Here is a 15,162-nt window from a genome sequence, read left to right on the forward strand (position 1 = left end):
GGCGCCTATAAGGGAGTCACCCGGAGGCGGAGCGCGGCCTTCCGCATCCTGGTCCCGGATCCGACGGACCAATGGGCGGGAGTCCCGGAAGGGGCCGCCCCCGGAGCAGGGGCGGGACTTCAGTCTAGCTGGGGCCTGGCTTCCGGGGTCAGGGAGCTCCTGCGGCCCGGATGTGATCGTCCCCGCTGCTGCAGCCTCTAGGCTGGTCCCGCTCCTCTATCCCGAAGGCCAATGGGTGAGTGGTCCTGCATCCCGGCTCAGGCCCGCTTTCCCCTGTGGGCCAGTTGTGGGGGGTGGGGTGACGGGACTCGGGCCGACCCCTCCCGCGGCTGCGCTTTGCGCGCGCCTCCTCCCCTCCCCCCGCGCTGAGCTTTAGCCTGAGCCGCTGCGGCCTCCCGCGACCCCCATTTCCGGGGGGGCGGGGAATGGAGGAGGTTCCGAGAATCGGGCACTTCCGGGGCCCAAGCCGAGGGGGAGGAGGGGGCGGCCGAAGGCGCTGTATGTGTGTGGGGAGTGGTGGCAGAATTAAAATGCTGAGGAGGGGGCAGAGAGAGCCAGAGTGGAAATGCTCAGTCTAATAAGTATTAAAATGTATTAAAATGTGTATATGGCTCTTCGGTCTGCAAAGGTTCAGGGAAGTGATTTCACGAATTAAAATTCAGAAACTAATACATTTATGAATATTTATAGCACTCTAAGGTTTGCAAAGGTTCAGGGAAGTGATCGCAAAATCAAAGATTCCGACTAAATAAGTTTATTGTTAGTAATAATCATTGTATAGCGCTTAAGATTGTCTAAAGGGAGAGAATGAAGTTAAAATTTAAAATGTTAAGTATTAAGAATATTTACAAAGTACTTTAAGGTTTGCAGGTGTTGCGGGGAGTGATTTCAAAATTTTTTAAATACTGAGTCTAGTAAACTTATTATGTAAGTGATTTAAGATTGTCATGGAAATAAGGGAGAGTGAATTCAAAATTTAACTTGCTAAATAATTTTAATAATTAGCATTTTTTGTGTTATCTCATAAGATCCTCTTGGGTTGATGCAATTATAAAATCAAGGCACTCATAAAGAGAAGAAAAGATGAAGTTTGAATTATTAAGGAATTTTAGGAGATCTTGCAGTTTTAATTTTAACACTTGGATTTTCTGGTACTTCTCCAGAGGCTGCTTTTCTCCCAAGCCCTCTGCTCTAATTTTCATGTTGCCCAGGGAACCACCATCTTCCTACACACACACACACACACACACACACACACACACACACACACACAGCCCTCATTCTTCACTTGTCACTAACCAGCCCAAATCCATCAGTTGCAAAGTTCAGTGGATTCTACCATTATGACATCTCTTCTTAATGTCCCCTTTTCCTCCTCTGATTCCACCACAACTTAGGTGCAGCGCTGTCATTACCTCAGCCTTAGGTTAATTTTAGTTACCCTTTGTTTGGTCTTCCTGCCTCACATCTCTTCCCACTCCAGTTCACTTCTACTTAGCTCTTAAATAGATCTTCCTAAGAAAAAAGACCAACAATACCACCCCTCTAATCAGTAAACTCTGTTGGCTCCATATTCCCTCCAGTATTAAATAAAATGGCCTGTAGTTTTTAAAATCTTCCTTATTCCATCTACTTATCTCTGATTAACTATGACCCAGTGTTTTCTTGCTGTTCCTTGCACATCATATTCCATCTTCCCACTCCCATTTCTTACATTTTCTTTTGCTTGTCTCCTTGCCTGGAATTCTCTCCTTCCTCATCTCCATTTCCTGACTTCACTGACTTTAAGTCCTTGCTAAAATCCTGCATTTTATATGAAGCCTTTTCCTAATCCCCCTACCAGTTCCTTCCCACTGTGACTATCTCTAAATGATCATAAATGTAATTATGTATGTGAATATATCTTATTTGTATGTGTTTGTTGTTGTAGGTAAGTTGTTGTACAGAGTTAGACTGAGCTCTGAGAATAGGAACTGGGTTTTTTAAAATATTATTTTACTTTTTCAATTACATGCAAAGATAAGCTTTTAACATTCATCTTTTTTTAGGTTTTTTTTTGCAAGGCAAATGGGGTTAAGTGACTTGCCCAAGGCCAACACTGCTAGATAATTATTAAGTGTCTGAGACCAGATTTGAACCCAGGTACTCCTGACTCCAGGGCCTGTGCTTTATCCACTGTGCCACCTAGCCACCAAACATTCATCTTCTTATAAACTTTTGAGTTCTACATTTCTTTACATCCCTCCTTTCATACCCCCTCCCCATGACAGTGATTATATCTGATATAGGTTATACATGTACAGTCATATATAACCTATTTTCATATTAGTCATGTTGTGAAAGAAGAATCAGAACTAAAAAGAGAAAAAAAATGAGAAAAAGAAACACAACATCAAATAAAATTTAAAAAGTGAAAAATAGTATGCTTTGGTCTACATTCAGATTCCATAGTTTTTTCCATCTGGATGTGGATGGCATTTTCCATCTCAAATCTTTTAAGATTTGTCCTTGATCACTGAACCATTGAGAGGAGCTAAGTCTACCATAGTTGATCATCACACAATATTGCTGTGCATGTGCACAATGTTTCCATGGTTCTACCCATTTCATTCACCATCACTTTGTTCCAGCTCTTTATTTTAATTCTGTATTTTCCTTTCTGTTTCAACTCTTGCAAACAGTATATTCTTGGATTCTAGTTTCTAATCCAGTCTGCTGTCTGCTTCAGTATTATGGGTTATTAAATGATTAGATCATCCCATTCACATTCATAGTTATAAATACTGTGTATTTTATTCTGTTCCCATCTTCTCTCTTTTTATTCTGTCACTCTTCAAGTCTTTTTTTTGCTTTTAACCACTGCATCCCCTAACCTGCCCTTCCTTTTTTAGTTTCCTTCCCTCTCCTCATTCTTAATTTGAGAATAAATTTGTTCAATATGGATTGGGATTTGCAGGAGACACAGTAGTAGGGGTTGGCAAATCAGGAGTGAGACATGGCATAGACTGAAGTGGAGAGTGAGGATATTGGGGTTGAGGTGGATGGAAATGAGTGGTCAGTTGGAGTAGCTTTTGGCACTCAAGAGTTCAGTGTTAATGAGGTGGTCAAAGTAAGAGGTGATTTTAGTAAACTAACTATTGGGGCAGAGTATCCAACTGGAGAGAGGTCAGCTGTTGAAAGCAAATGATTACAAAGTTCAAGGTCCAGGCTTAGGGCAGGCAGAATGTTGTTGTGTCCTGGGTGGAGGGAAATTATCCTTATGACAGGCACTAACAGGCCTGGCAGTTTTATGGCCAAGGGGACTCTGAAAACCTAGTGAAGAGACAGGAGGGAGGGTGGCATAAGAGTCATCTCAGTATGTGCTACTTTTTATTTTCTATAGCTCTCAATTTTGAAAGACACAATTATATTGAATTTTTTAGTAAAGAAGGATATTTTATTATCAGGAGATGTAGAGCACGAATTTGAATTTATGGAAAATTTGTTTTGTTATTAAATGATTATATAATTGTCATTTTTTTTACTAATTCAATGCACATTTTAAGTAGTTATTTTTAACAAGTTCTATTATGTCATTTTATTTCCTTATGCCTCCTTTCTGATTGAATTCTCTAGGCAAAAATCTCTTTTTAAATGGAACATTGAGCACTTCAACAAATCCTCTTATATTCCAAAGTTCACAATAATCGGAACCCTTTTCAGTTTGTTTTTTCCTCAGTCTAACAAGCAATTATGAAATGCTTTGTCTGTGAAAGGCACTATATCAGGTCCTGCAGATAACAAGGTAAATTTCTGCCTTTAAGGAATTAGTTCTATTGAGACAAATTATACAAGTAACCAAAATGCAAGTTATAAAACAACTATGCAGGAGAGAGAAAATCTTTTCCCCTCAAAGATTTAAGATGGGGAAAAATCACAGCTCACTGGGGGAATCGGAGCAACACGATGAAGGTTTAAATACCCTTTTAAATATACCACATAGGAGCAGCTAGGTGGCACAGTGGAGATAGAGCCCTGGAGACAGGAGTACCTGGGTTCAAATCTGGCTTCAGACACTTAATAATCAACCTAGCTGTGTGGCCTTGGGCAAGCTATTTAACTCCATTTGCCTTGCAAAAATCTAAAAAAAAAATAAATATATCATATAACCCAAGTCTTCAATCCAAGTTCCCGTGGCGTGCTTTGAATGGCATATATGTGCTCTTTTTAATTTTTCGAAAGCCTTGAGAGGGACTCATTGGATATAGTGCTAGACTTAGAGTCAGGAAGACCTGAGTGCAATTTTAGCCTCAGACACCTAATAACAATGTGATGTTGGGCAAGTCATTTAGCCTTTGTTTGCCTCAGTTTTCTTAAATCTATAAAATGGAGATAATAATAATAATAACATTCACCTAACCAGCCTGTAAGAATCAGATAAGGTAATAATAATAGCACAGGGCCTGGTCTTAGTGTAGATAAGTGTTTACTATTAGTGTCCTCTTCCCTTGGGAATTCCTGTAACCTGAATCTAAGTGTGTGTTTATGAGGTGGTGGCACCAGTTAACTGGATATCAAACAGTAAGTTTGCCTTGTGACCAGATCATGACATTCTTCTAGGGCATTTAAGATGGTAGAAACTGGTGCTGTGGTAGGGAATGAACTGGGGAAAGATAGTGAACATTATGTGCTTAATCTTTACACATAAATATATAATCTTAATATGTAACACAAAGTTATATTCAGACATACTATAGCCTCATCAAGAACTTTAAAATTGCATAGAAATAAGATTGAAAATTGCATATCATGGTCCTTACAATCTTTAAGCATTATTAATAGGTAATACTTATATAATACTTGATGTACTATAGTTCCATGCCTTTACACAGCCAACTAAAGGAAATCGTGATATAAGGAGGTGACATTGAAATATGTTCTATTTATGCAAAATTGCTTCATTTAATGTGTTCAGTAATATTTTACCATTTTGGCATTTGTTTTTAAAAAAGCTATTGATATTCAACCAGCATGCCTTGGACTTTATTGTGGGAAGACATTGATATATAAAAATGATTCAACAGAGATATATGGAGAATGTGGGGTAAGCTGTACCTTTATTTATTACTTCATCAGTCAATTTTTGATTCTCATTGTTTTTAACAGTATTTAAAGGTTTTCACAATTTTTCAGAAGTTATTAATTTAAAATTTAAATTATCTTAAAATCATATTTTTATTATATTATCTGAAGAATATTATATTTCTTCCTGCAAAATTAATATACTAAGCACATGTTTAAATCATCTTTTATAGTAATTTCTAATTGTTTTTTTTATAATTTGCCATAGCATATATTATATAGTAGGTTAGCATTATACTTCCAGGATATCCCTCTAGAATTATTTTTAAATTCATTGAATAAGTAGGTTTTCTATTGTTTATCAGTTATTTTAACAAATAGTCCATTTATTAAAATAAAATATTTAATGACATAGGTTCCATGAAGGGAGCACATTTAGACTTTAAGAGTATCTTTTTAAATTTCTGAAGGCTGCAAATAATTAAATATTTGGACTGAAATAGAGGGTCTGATAATTATGTTTTTATGTTTTTAATTAATATTCTCAAAGTAATTCAATAAATAATAAAGGTTTTATATTTTTCAGGTGTGTCCAAGAGGACAGAGAACGAATACTCAGAAATATTGTCAGCCATGTACAGAGTCCCCAGAACTTTATGACTGGCTCTATCTTGGCTTTATGGCCCTGCTTCCTCTTGTTCTCCATTGGTTCTTCATTGAGTGGTATTCAGGCAAAAAGAGGTAAGCTAGCTTTGCTTATCAAGGAAAATTATTTAGATGGGGAAAGCTTCTTCAAAGACAGGAATTCTTTTTTTTTTTTTAATTTTATTTATTTATTTTTGAATTTTACAGCCCCCCCATCTCGCTTCCCTTCCCCCTCAGAAGGCACTCTGATAATCTTTATATTGTTTCCATGCTATACATTGATCAAAATTGGATGTGTTGAGAGAGAAATCATATCCTTAAGGAAAAAACAAAATATATGCAATAGTAAGATTACATAATAAGATAATAGCTTTTTTTTTTTAAATTAGAAATAGTCTTTGGTCTTTGTTCAAACTCCACAATTCTTTCTTTGGATACAGATGGTATTATTCTCTGTCACAGATCCCCCAAAGTTGTCCCTAATTGTTGCACTGATGAAATGAGCAAGCCCATTAAGGTTGATCATCGCCCCCAAGTTGCTGGTAGGGTATATAACGTTCTTCTGGTTCTGCTCATCTCCCTCAGCATCAGTTCATGCAAATCCTTCCAGGCTTCTCTGAATTCCCATTCCCTCCTGTTTTCTAATAGAACAATAGTGTTCCATAACATATATTACAGTTTGTTCGGCCATTCCCCAATTGATGGATATTCACTCAATTTCCAGTTCTTTGCCACCACAAACAGGGCTGCTCTGAATATTTTTGTATAAGTGATGTTTCTAGCCAAAGACAGGAATTCTTAACATGGGATCTATGAACTTGCTTTAAAGAAAAGTTGATAATCTCCATTTTTATATAATTGGTTTCCTTGGTAATCCTGTTCATTTTATGCTTTTAAAGGCATTATTCTAAGAGCCATAGGCTTCCCTAGAGTACCCAAGGGGTTCATGACACAAAAATAATTAAGAACTCCTGTTCTAGACATATCTCATAGCATTCAGTATTATCCAAAGCCTTTTTAATTTTAATTAACAAGATAAATATTTCTTTGTCTTATATTTTCATTAATTTTATTAAAGATGATTTTATAACTATGTAGTATCTAAAGTACAAAATTTGCTTCAATTTAATATTTATAATTAGAGATTGACAAATATTGTAAATTATGGAATATAATTAATATTTGTTTATAATAGATGTGACCACATTTAAGAAAACTGATAGGAAATCACAAATAAATGTGGAGTGATTATTTTCATCAGAAAATGATTATTTCCTTTCTAAAATTTTTATGTGCGCTCTTTGAGGACAAGATCTATCTTACTTTTTCTATTTGTATCCCCAGTACTTAACATGGTACTTTGCTTAAGAATTAGCAGTTAACTATTCATTTATTCAAAATAATTCATAGAGGCTTCTTAAAGAGTAACTCCTAAAAAATGATTTTAACTAATGTAGGGAAGATGGTTGGAATGATAAACAAAGATAGATTTTAATAATACCTCTATAAACAATGACATTTCTTTCTTGCAGGCTTTGGGGACCCATTCCAGGAGTTATATTAAGGGTTATTATGGCATGAAACATATGTAAAATAATTAGGGATAATGTATTTACCTTTTCCATTTAACATTTGGGGGACATTCAACAACTGTTTGAATAGGTAAAATTGAAGCTATTGTAACTTCATGCAGTATCTTCCCTCCATTCCAATTTGGTCTTTTTTTTTTTAATTCTCATTTTGTACAAATGTTTTTCTTTACATTAATAAAATATACTTTTTTTTACAAGTAAACAAAATACCCCTCCCCCCATGAATATAGATAGACTTGCTTGGGCAAAAAAGTAAAGGGGGGAGAAAAAAATTAAAATAAAAAAAATAATAGTAATAATTGTAGGTATGGCCAGGTGGTGCAATGGACAAAGCACCAGCCCTGGAGCCACGAGCACCCGAGTCCATATCCAGCCTTGTAAACTCTATAATCACCCAGCCATGTGACATGCAAGCCACCCAATCCCCACTGCCCTGCAAAAACCAAAAAGAAGAAAAAAAAAGACCCAAAATAAAATAAAATAGTAATAATAGTAGGGGTGGCTGGGTGGCAGACAGAGCATTGGCCCTTGAGCCAGGAGCACCTGGGTCCAAATCCGGCCCCAGACACCCAATGATCACCCTGCTATGTGGCCCCAGGCAGGCCACCCAGCCCCACTTGCCCTGCACCCTCCCCCAAATAATAACAAAAAATGTGTTTCAGTCTTTGTTCCAACACCATCAACTCTGTTGTGAGTGGATCACATTCTTTATGATAAGTCCATCACAAAAGTTACTTCCATATTTTTCCAACGTTGCCATTACTGATCGCAACTCCCTCCTTTCTTATTTCTCCAGTACCATGCACTATATGTTTTCTCTCTCTCCTTTCACTCTGACTCTGCTGTAGGGTCGCTGAGTGGTGCAGCAGACAGATCCCTGGTCCTGGGGCCAAGAAGCCCTGAGCCCCCATACCACCCCTTAGGCCCAGAATCCATCTGGCCCTATGGTCCTGGGCAGGCCTTCCAATCCCAGCCCCTTGCAATAAGTAAAAAAAGAAAATGTGTTTTATCTGACCACTGCCCCCCCATGGTCCATCCTCTCCTCCTTTATTCACATCCCCACCCCTTCCCCCTGCTCCCCCCTCCTTACTCCAGTTGTCTATACCTCATTGAGTATACTTGCTGTTTCCTCTCCTAGCCATCTCTGATGAGAGCAAAGGTTCCCTCATTCCCCCTTGCCTCCCCCCTTCCATATCATTGCAATAGCTCATTGTAATAAAAAAAAAATCTTATTATGTGAAATAGCTTGGACTATTCCCCCTCTCCTTTTTCTTTCTCCCATTCCATTTCCCTTTCTTCTTATTGACTCCATTTTTACACCATATTTTGTCTTCGAATTCAGCTTTCTCCTGTGCTTCCACTATAAAAGCTCCCTCTACCTGCTCTATTAACTGAGATGGTTCATATGAATATTATCAGTATCATTTTTCTATACATGCAGTTCATCCTCATTAAGTCCCTATTTCCCCCCTCTCCTCCAATCACTATGCTTCACCTGAGTCCTGTATCTTGCAGATCAAACCTTCTGTTCAGCTCTGGCCATTCCAAAAGGAACCTTTGAAATTCCCCTGGTTCATTGAAAGTCCATCTTTTTCCCTGGAAGAGGACATTCAGCCTTGCTGGGTAGTTCATTCTTGGCTGCATTCTAAGCTCTTTTGCCTTCCGGTATATTGTATGGTATATTGTATTCCAAGCCCTACGAGCTTCCAATGTAGCTGCTGCTAAGTCCTGTGATTTCCTGACTGCAGCTCCACGATATTTGAACTATGTCCTTCTGGCTTCTTGTAATATTTTCTCTTTGACTTGGGAGTTCTCAAACTTGGCTATAATATTCCTAGGGGTTGGTTTTTTGGGATCTCTTTCTTGGGGGGGATCAGTGGATTCTCTCCATTTCTATTTTGCCCTCTGCTTCTAGAATATCAGGGCAATTTTCCTGTAGTAATTCTTTGAAAATGATGTCAAGGCTCTTTTCCTGATCATGACTTTCAGGTATTCCAATAATTTTCAAATTATCTTTCCTAAGTCTGTTTTCCATATCAGTGGTTTTTTCAATGAGATATTTCACATTTTCTTCTAATTTTTCATTTTTTTGGTTTTGAAGTATTGATTCCTGATTTCTGGTAAATTCATCAATCTCCCTGAATTCTATTCTTTGTCTGAAGGATTTGTTCTCCTCAGAGAGTTTTCTTATCTCTTTTTCCATCTGGCCAATTTTGCTTTTTAAAGCATTCTTCTCCTCAATAACTTTTTGAACTGTTTTATCCATTTGACCTAAGCTGTTTTTTAGCATGCTATTTTCTTCAGCATTTTTTTGGATTTCCTTGACTAAGCTGCTGACTTCATTTTCATGTTTTTCCTGCATCTCTCTCCTTTCTTTTCCCAGTTTTTCTTCCAACTCCCTGCAGAAAGACCAAGCTGCTCCCTGTGTGCCCTGAGGGCTGGGCTCCACGTACTTGCTCTGGCAGAGGTCCCCCACTGTTCCCCCACTTTGTGCCGGTGCTCCCCGGGGTGCAGCTCAGGAGACTCCCCCACTGCTGTGAGCTGAGGCTCCCAGCTCCCTGGGGCTGCCTCCGGGAGGTTGAAATTCTTTTGCTCTGGGGGGCCACCCCTCTGTCGGGCCGCCCCTCCAGCCCGGGGAGCAGAGCCTTTTTGCTCTTTTCCAGGTTACCTTGAGTAGGAGAACTGCCTCACTGGGTCCCTTTGTGGGTTCTGTCTCTCAAAAGTTTAGTTAGAGTCCTTAGTTTATGAGTTTTTATCAGAGAGCTCCTAAGACTCGATCCTTTCGTGTCGCCATCTTCCCAATTTGGTCTTGAATTTGATGTTTAAATAACTAGTCTGTGGTCTGATTCTTGTTCCCCTAATCTAGAAAGGATTTCCATCACAGTAACTAGTTAAATCTTCTCTATAAAGACAGGGGTGGCTAGGTGGCGCAGTGGATAAAGCACCGGCCCTGGAGTCAGGATTACCTGGGTTCAAATCCGGTCTCAGACATTTAATAATTACCTAGCTGTGTGGCCTTGGGCAAGCCACTTAACCCCATTTGCCTTGCAAAAAACCTTAAAAAAAAGAAGAAAGAAAAAGATATAGTAAGTTGAATTTTTGTGAAGTTATTCAGTTCTCACAAGAGTTAAATTGGTTTAGGCTGCCAAGTACCAGGAAAGAGAAATGGACAGATTTTGTCCAATTAAGTGAACGTTTATAATCTTCAAAGTTAGAGACTAATAACAGACTTGTACTAGGCCAAGATGTACTTTCTAACCTGGAAGAAATCATTGAGAAGGAGAATAAGTTCCTCCTCTTTTTAGCAGGGGGATATAGGCTACATAAGAGGAAGCTAGCCATAGAAGAAAAGTTAAAATGAATTATATATGCTTTCAACAAAGTAGTAACAAATACAAACATAATAACACTAGCATCCCACATTTATGTTGAACTTAAACGTTTGGAAAACATTTTGTATATATTATTTCATTCTCATTGTAATAATAAGGTACTATAGGAGTAATTATCTCCATTTTACAAATGAGAAATGTGAAACTTTAAAGAGGTTAATGACCATGACTACAGAGTTTTGCAAGGTAAGATTTGAATCTAGGTCTCTCTTAGCTCTTAAGTCCAGCATGCTTTCCACTAAACCATGTAGGCAGCTCTCCTCTTTTTATATGATTGATGAAAATTCTTTGATTTTTAAATTTTGTCTTGACTGAATTATACTCTTTAACTACTGTAAAAGCCTCCAGATTGGTTTCTTTGCTTCTATTCTGTCCTCCTTTACAATTTGCTGCAACAGACCAAAAAAAAAGCATAAGTTTTAGATTTGACATATTATTTCCCTGCTCGTATATCTTTAGTAGATCCCTCTTAACACTGAAGAAAAGAAGGGGAAAAGCACTAACAAATAAGGAGATCCAAAAGGTAGGGATGAGCAGTGGTACTTGAGCTCAGTCTGGAAGGAAGCCAAGAGTTCTAAGCAGAGAGATGGGAATATAATGCTGGGAGGGAAACAGAGGGGTTGAGGAGAAGTAAGGTAGGAGACCATCTCTTGCCTCCTTATTTTGGAGAAGCTGGTCCCCAATCCGGGAATGCATGCTGGTCTCCCCTCTGCCTCTTAGACTTTTGAGTTTCTTTCTAGATAAAAGACTTAATCGTGGCATGGCATTTTCAATTTGACTGGAGTCTGTCTTTTCAAACATATTTTACTTTACTCTCTCCTTTAGACCCTCTATATTCCAGCAACATTGACCTACTTGCTATTCTGTGAATTTAGCAGTCCATTTCCTGCTTTCTTGCCCTAGCACAAGCTGCCTCCCATACTTGAAATGCAGCCCTGCTTCACTAACTCAACTCATTGGAATCTTTTGCTGCTTTCCAGGCTCAGCTCAAGTTTCTAATAGGGAATCTCTACCAGTCTTACTTAGATTTTCTCCCTCCTCAAACATCTCTTTTACATGGAAGTCTTTTTTAGAGGGCAGAATTTTTTTTTGTCTTTGTATCAAAAGCATCTGTCACATTGGCTTCCTTTCTTGGAGTAATGGTATACCTTTATAAATGTTTTTTGAATTAAATATTTCCAGATATTTTTTGAAAGAGATGTCATTATTTTTGAAGCCACTGGGCAATTTTTGAATATTTTTGTTTATTTTTCAGTTAACTGTAATGAGTTTGCAGCATTCATCCTTTTTTCTGTATTTTCATCCACATCCCTCCCCCATCACCATAGCAACAAACAGTTTGATATAGGTTGTATACATGTACAGTTGTGTAACATATTTCCATATTAGTCATGTTGTGAAAGAAGAATTTGAACTAAGAAGGAAAAACCATGAGAAAGAAAGAAAAAACATAAAAGAAGTTTTAAAAAGTGAACATGGAATGCTTTGGTCTGCATTCAGAATCCACAGTTTCTTCTCTGGATGTGAATGGCATTTTCTTTAATGGTTCGCTCAGGATTGTCCTTTATCACTGAACTGCTGAGAGAAGTTGCTTCCATCATAGTTGATCATCTCACAATGTTGCTCTTAATGTATACAATGTTCTTCTAGTTCTGTTAACTTCATTCTGTATCAGTTCATGTAAGTCTTTCTGTGCTTTTTCTGAAGTCAGACCCATGATTTTTTTCTTACAGAACAATAGTTTCCATAACATTCGTAAACCATAACTTGTTCACCCATTCCCCATTTGATGGGCAGAAGTAGTTCACAAATTTCACAGATGCATCTATTAGATAACTGTAGCCTTACAATGTCTTTCTCCTTCCTTATTCCTTTTAAGTAGAACTGTTTTTACTTTTGCTTTGAGATCAGGATCGCTACCCCTGCTTTTTTTCACTTTAACTGAAAGCATAATAAATTCTGCTTCAATCTTTTACCATTACCCTTGTGCATCTCTCTGCTTCAGATGTGTTTCTTGTAAACAATGTATTGTAGGATTCTGGCTTTTAATCCACTCTGCTTTCTGCTTCTGTTTTATGAATGTTTATTCCATTCAGATTCAGTTAAGATTACTAATTCCATATTTCCCCCATCCTATCTTCCCTCTCTGTACTTTTTCTTCCTTCTCTTTCTCTTTGTCCCTCCTCACCAATTTTACTTGTAACTGCTGCCCCTCTAAATCTGCCCTATTAGCCCTCTTCCCTTTTACTTTAATCTTTGCTTATACTTTCTCCTTCTCTTTTATTGGCCTCATTTTCCTCTTTCTTTCCCCTTCCCCCCTACTTCTAAACCTAATTGGGAATGTATATTCTCTCTTTGAGCCAGATCTGTTTAGGAAAATATTTACTCAATGCTTATGCCTTCCCTTCTTTCCTTATAGTGTAATAGGTTCTTTGTATCTCATCATGTGGAATTATTTATCCTCATGATGTCTTCTTCTCCAAGTATAATTCTCTTTTTCATGTCTTGTTTTATTCTTGTCTTGTACCCACACTCTCTGTCAAAGTATAGTCCTTTCAGTTGTCCTGATAGAAAGTACAGTTCTCAAGGTTTCATTGATTGATTTATAAGCTTCATTACATAATCACTTCATATTTGTCCAAGTATTTATTCAAGTACTTTCCCTCAACTGTCCCATTAGCCAAATAACCTTCATGCTCTTCTAAAAGTTTGATCATATTACAGTTAGTTTTCTACCCACATCTTCAAAGTATGCTTCTTTCAACTGTTCTAAGAAAAATACAATTCTAAGAGTCCCAAATACAATCTTCCCATGTAGGGATGTAGATAATTTAGTCTTATTGACTAACATTTTTTTCCCCCTTGCCAGTTATCTTTTTATACATCTCTTGGGTCTTGTGATGATCAAAGTTTCTGTTCAGTTCTGGTCTTTTTATCAAGTATATTTGAAATAGTTGAAATTCCATCTTTTCCCCTAAAAGAATATGCTGAATTTACAGGGTAGTTGATTTTTGGTTGTAATTCAAACTCCTTTGATCTCCAGAATGTCATATTCTAGGTATTTTGATTCTAAGATAATTGGGAAGTTTTTCCAAGAAAATTTCCTGCAAGATTATTGTCCAGGTTCTTTTTCTGATCATGGTTTTTCAGATAGACCCATAATTTATAAATTTTCCCTCTTGGATGTAGTTTCCAGGTTGGTTGTTTCACCTAAGAGGTAATTTACATTTTCTTCTATTTTTTTAAACCTTTTGGTTTTATTTGATGGAATCTTGTTGTCTCATGGTGTCATTAGTTTCCATTTGTCTAATCTAATCTTTAGGGTTTTTTTTTCTTCAGTTAGATTTTATTTTGTGTTCCCTTTCCTAGTTGATTAATTTTATTTTTAGATGGAATTATTTTCCTTTCCTAGTTGGTTAATTTTACTTTTTGATGAGTTTTTCCTTTTCCAGTTGACTGTTTAAGAGGAATCGATGTTTTTTTCCATTTGGCCAATTTTATTTTTAAAGTTGTTTTCTTCAGAAATTTTTCATAGTTCTTCTACTTGCTCTCATTTCTTTCCTCAGTTTTTCTTCTTCCTCTCTTGATTTTGAAAATCCTTTTTGAACACTTCCAAGAGGTCTTTTTAGATATGAGGCCAAAACTCCCCTAAGGCTTCACATATAGGCATTTTGTCATTGCTTTCCTCTTCTAAGATGGTGTTATCCCTTTCAGAATAGTTTCTTTTTATGGTTATTGCTATTCTTGTTTGTTTTCATTGGTAATTTTGATAGTTGAGCTTTGCTCCTGGGTCACTGGGTTAGGTATAGTCCCAATGGTTTGATTTTTTTTTTTTTTTGCTGGGGGCTAGGATGTGCTGCCTGGCTTTCCTCTTGTCTAGGGTGTTTATTGCCTTTGTTTCAGTTGCTATTAGTTCCATGTATTAGGCAGTCCCACCTAGTACTGCCTGTTGTACCAGTATTTCCAGGGTTCAAATTTTGGCTTCCAAGCTGGGTTTGGGATCCTCACTTTGGGCATTGCTGAGCCTATGTGACCAAGAGTCTCACTCTGCCTCTTCCATCTACACTGGACTGTACTTCCCCTTGGGCAAAATGGGAAAATGGGCAAAAATACAGGACAGGTCTTTACTAAAATTCCTCCATGATATTTTGAGTTAAGAACTTTTTTCACTTTTATTTTTGTGAGTTATTTTTTTTGGGTGGGGGGAGCCCTGGGAGCTTCCTAGCTTCACGCCACCATCTTGGATTCACTCTGGAAATTCCTGATACCACTATAAATTCAAAAAGGATCAGAAATAAAGATAAGGCATCTATAAAACAGATGATTTAAGTTATTAGGGAAATAGACTTTATATAAAGTGTTTTCCTAGGAACATATTCAGTGTTGTGGTGCTGGTGCTTCAGGGATTTAAAATGTATAAGATTGTATAGTTGAATATTTAGGATAGAATTAGACATGGCCTTTGAGTTCAG

The 15,162-nt window shown here is 37.5% G+C and overlaps 1 protein-coding gene across 1 annotated transcript in view; it reads left to right on the forward strand.

Annotated features, from left to right (window-relative positions):
• Nucleotides 1-126: 126 nt before the first annotated feature.
• Nucleotides 127-15,162, forward strand: part of JKAMP (JNK1/MAPK8 associated membrane protein) — a 27,955-nt gene continuing 12,919 nt past the window's right edge. The window contains exons 1-3 of the mRNA XM_074235923.1: nucleotides 127-235; nucleotides 4,992-5,083; nucleotides 5,648-5,802. Of these exons, the coding sequence (XP_074092024.1) occupies nucleotides 232-235; nucleotides 4,992-5,083; nucleotides 5,648-5,802 (251 nt within the window). The 5' untranslated portion in view covers nucleotides 127-231. The remainder of the gene's footprint in view (nucleotides 236-4,991; nucleotides 5,084-5,647; nucleotides 5,803-15,162) is intronic.

This window comes from Macrotis lagotis, chromosome 4 (genome assembly GCF_037893015.1).
Source record: "Macrotis lagotis isolate mMagLag1 chromosome 4, bilby.v1.9.chrom.fasta, whole genome shotgun sequence".
Classification (NCBI taxonomy): Eukaryota; Metazoa; Chordata; class Mammalia; order Peramelemorphia; family Peramelidae; genus Macrotis; species Macrotis lagotis.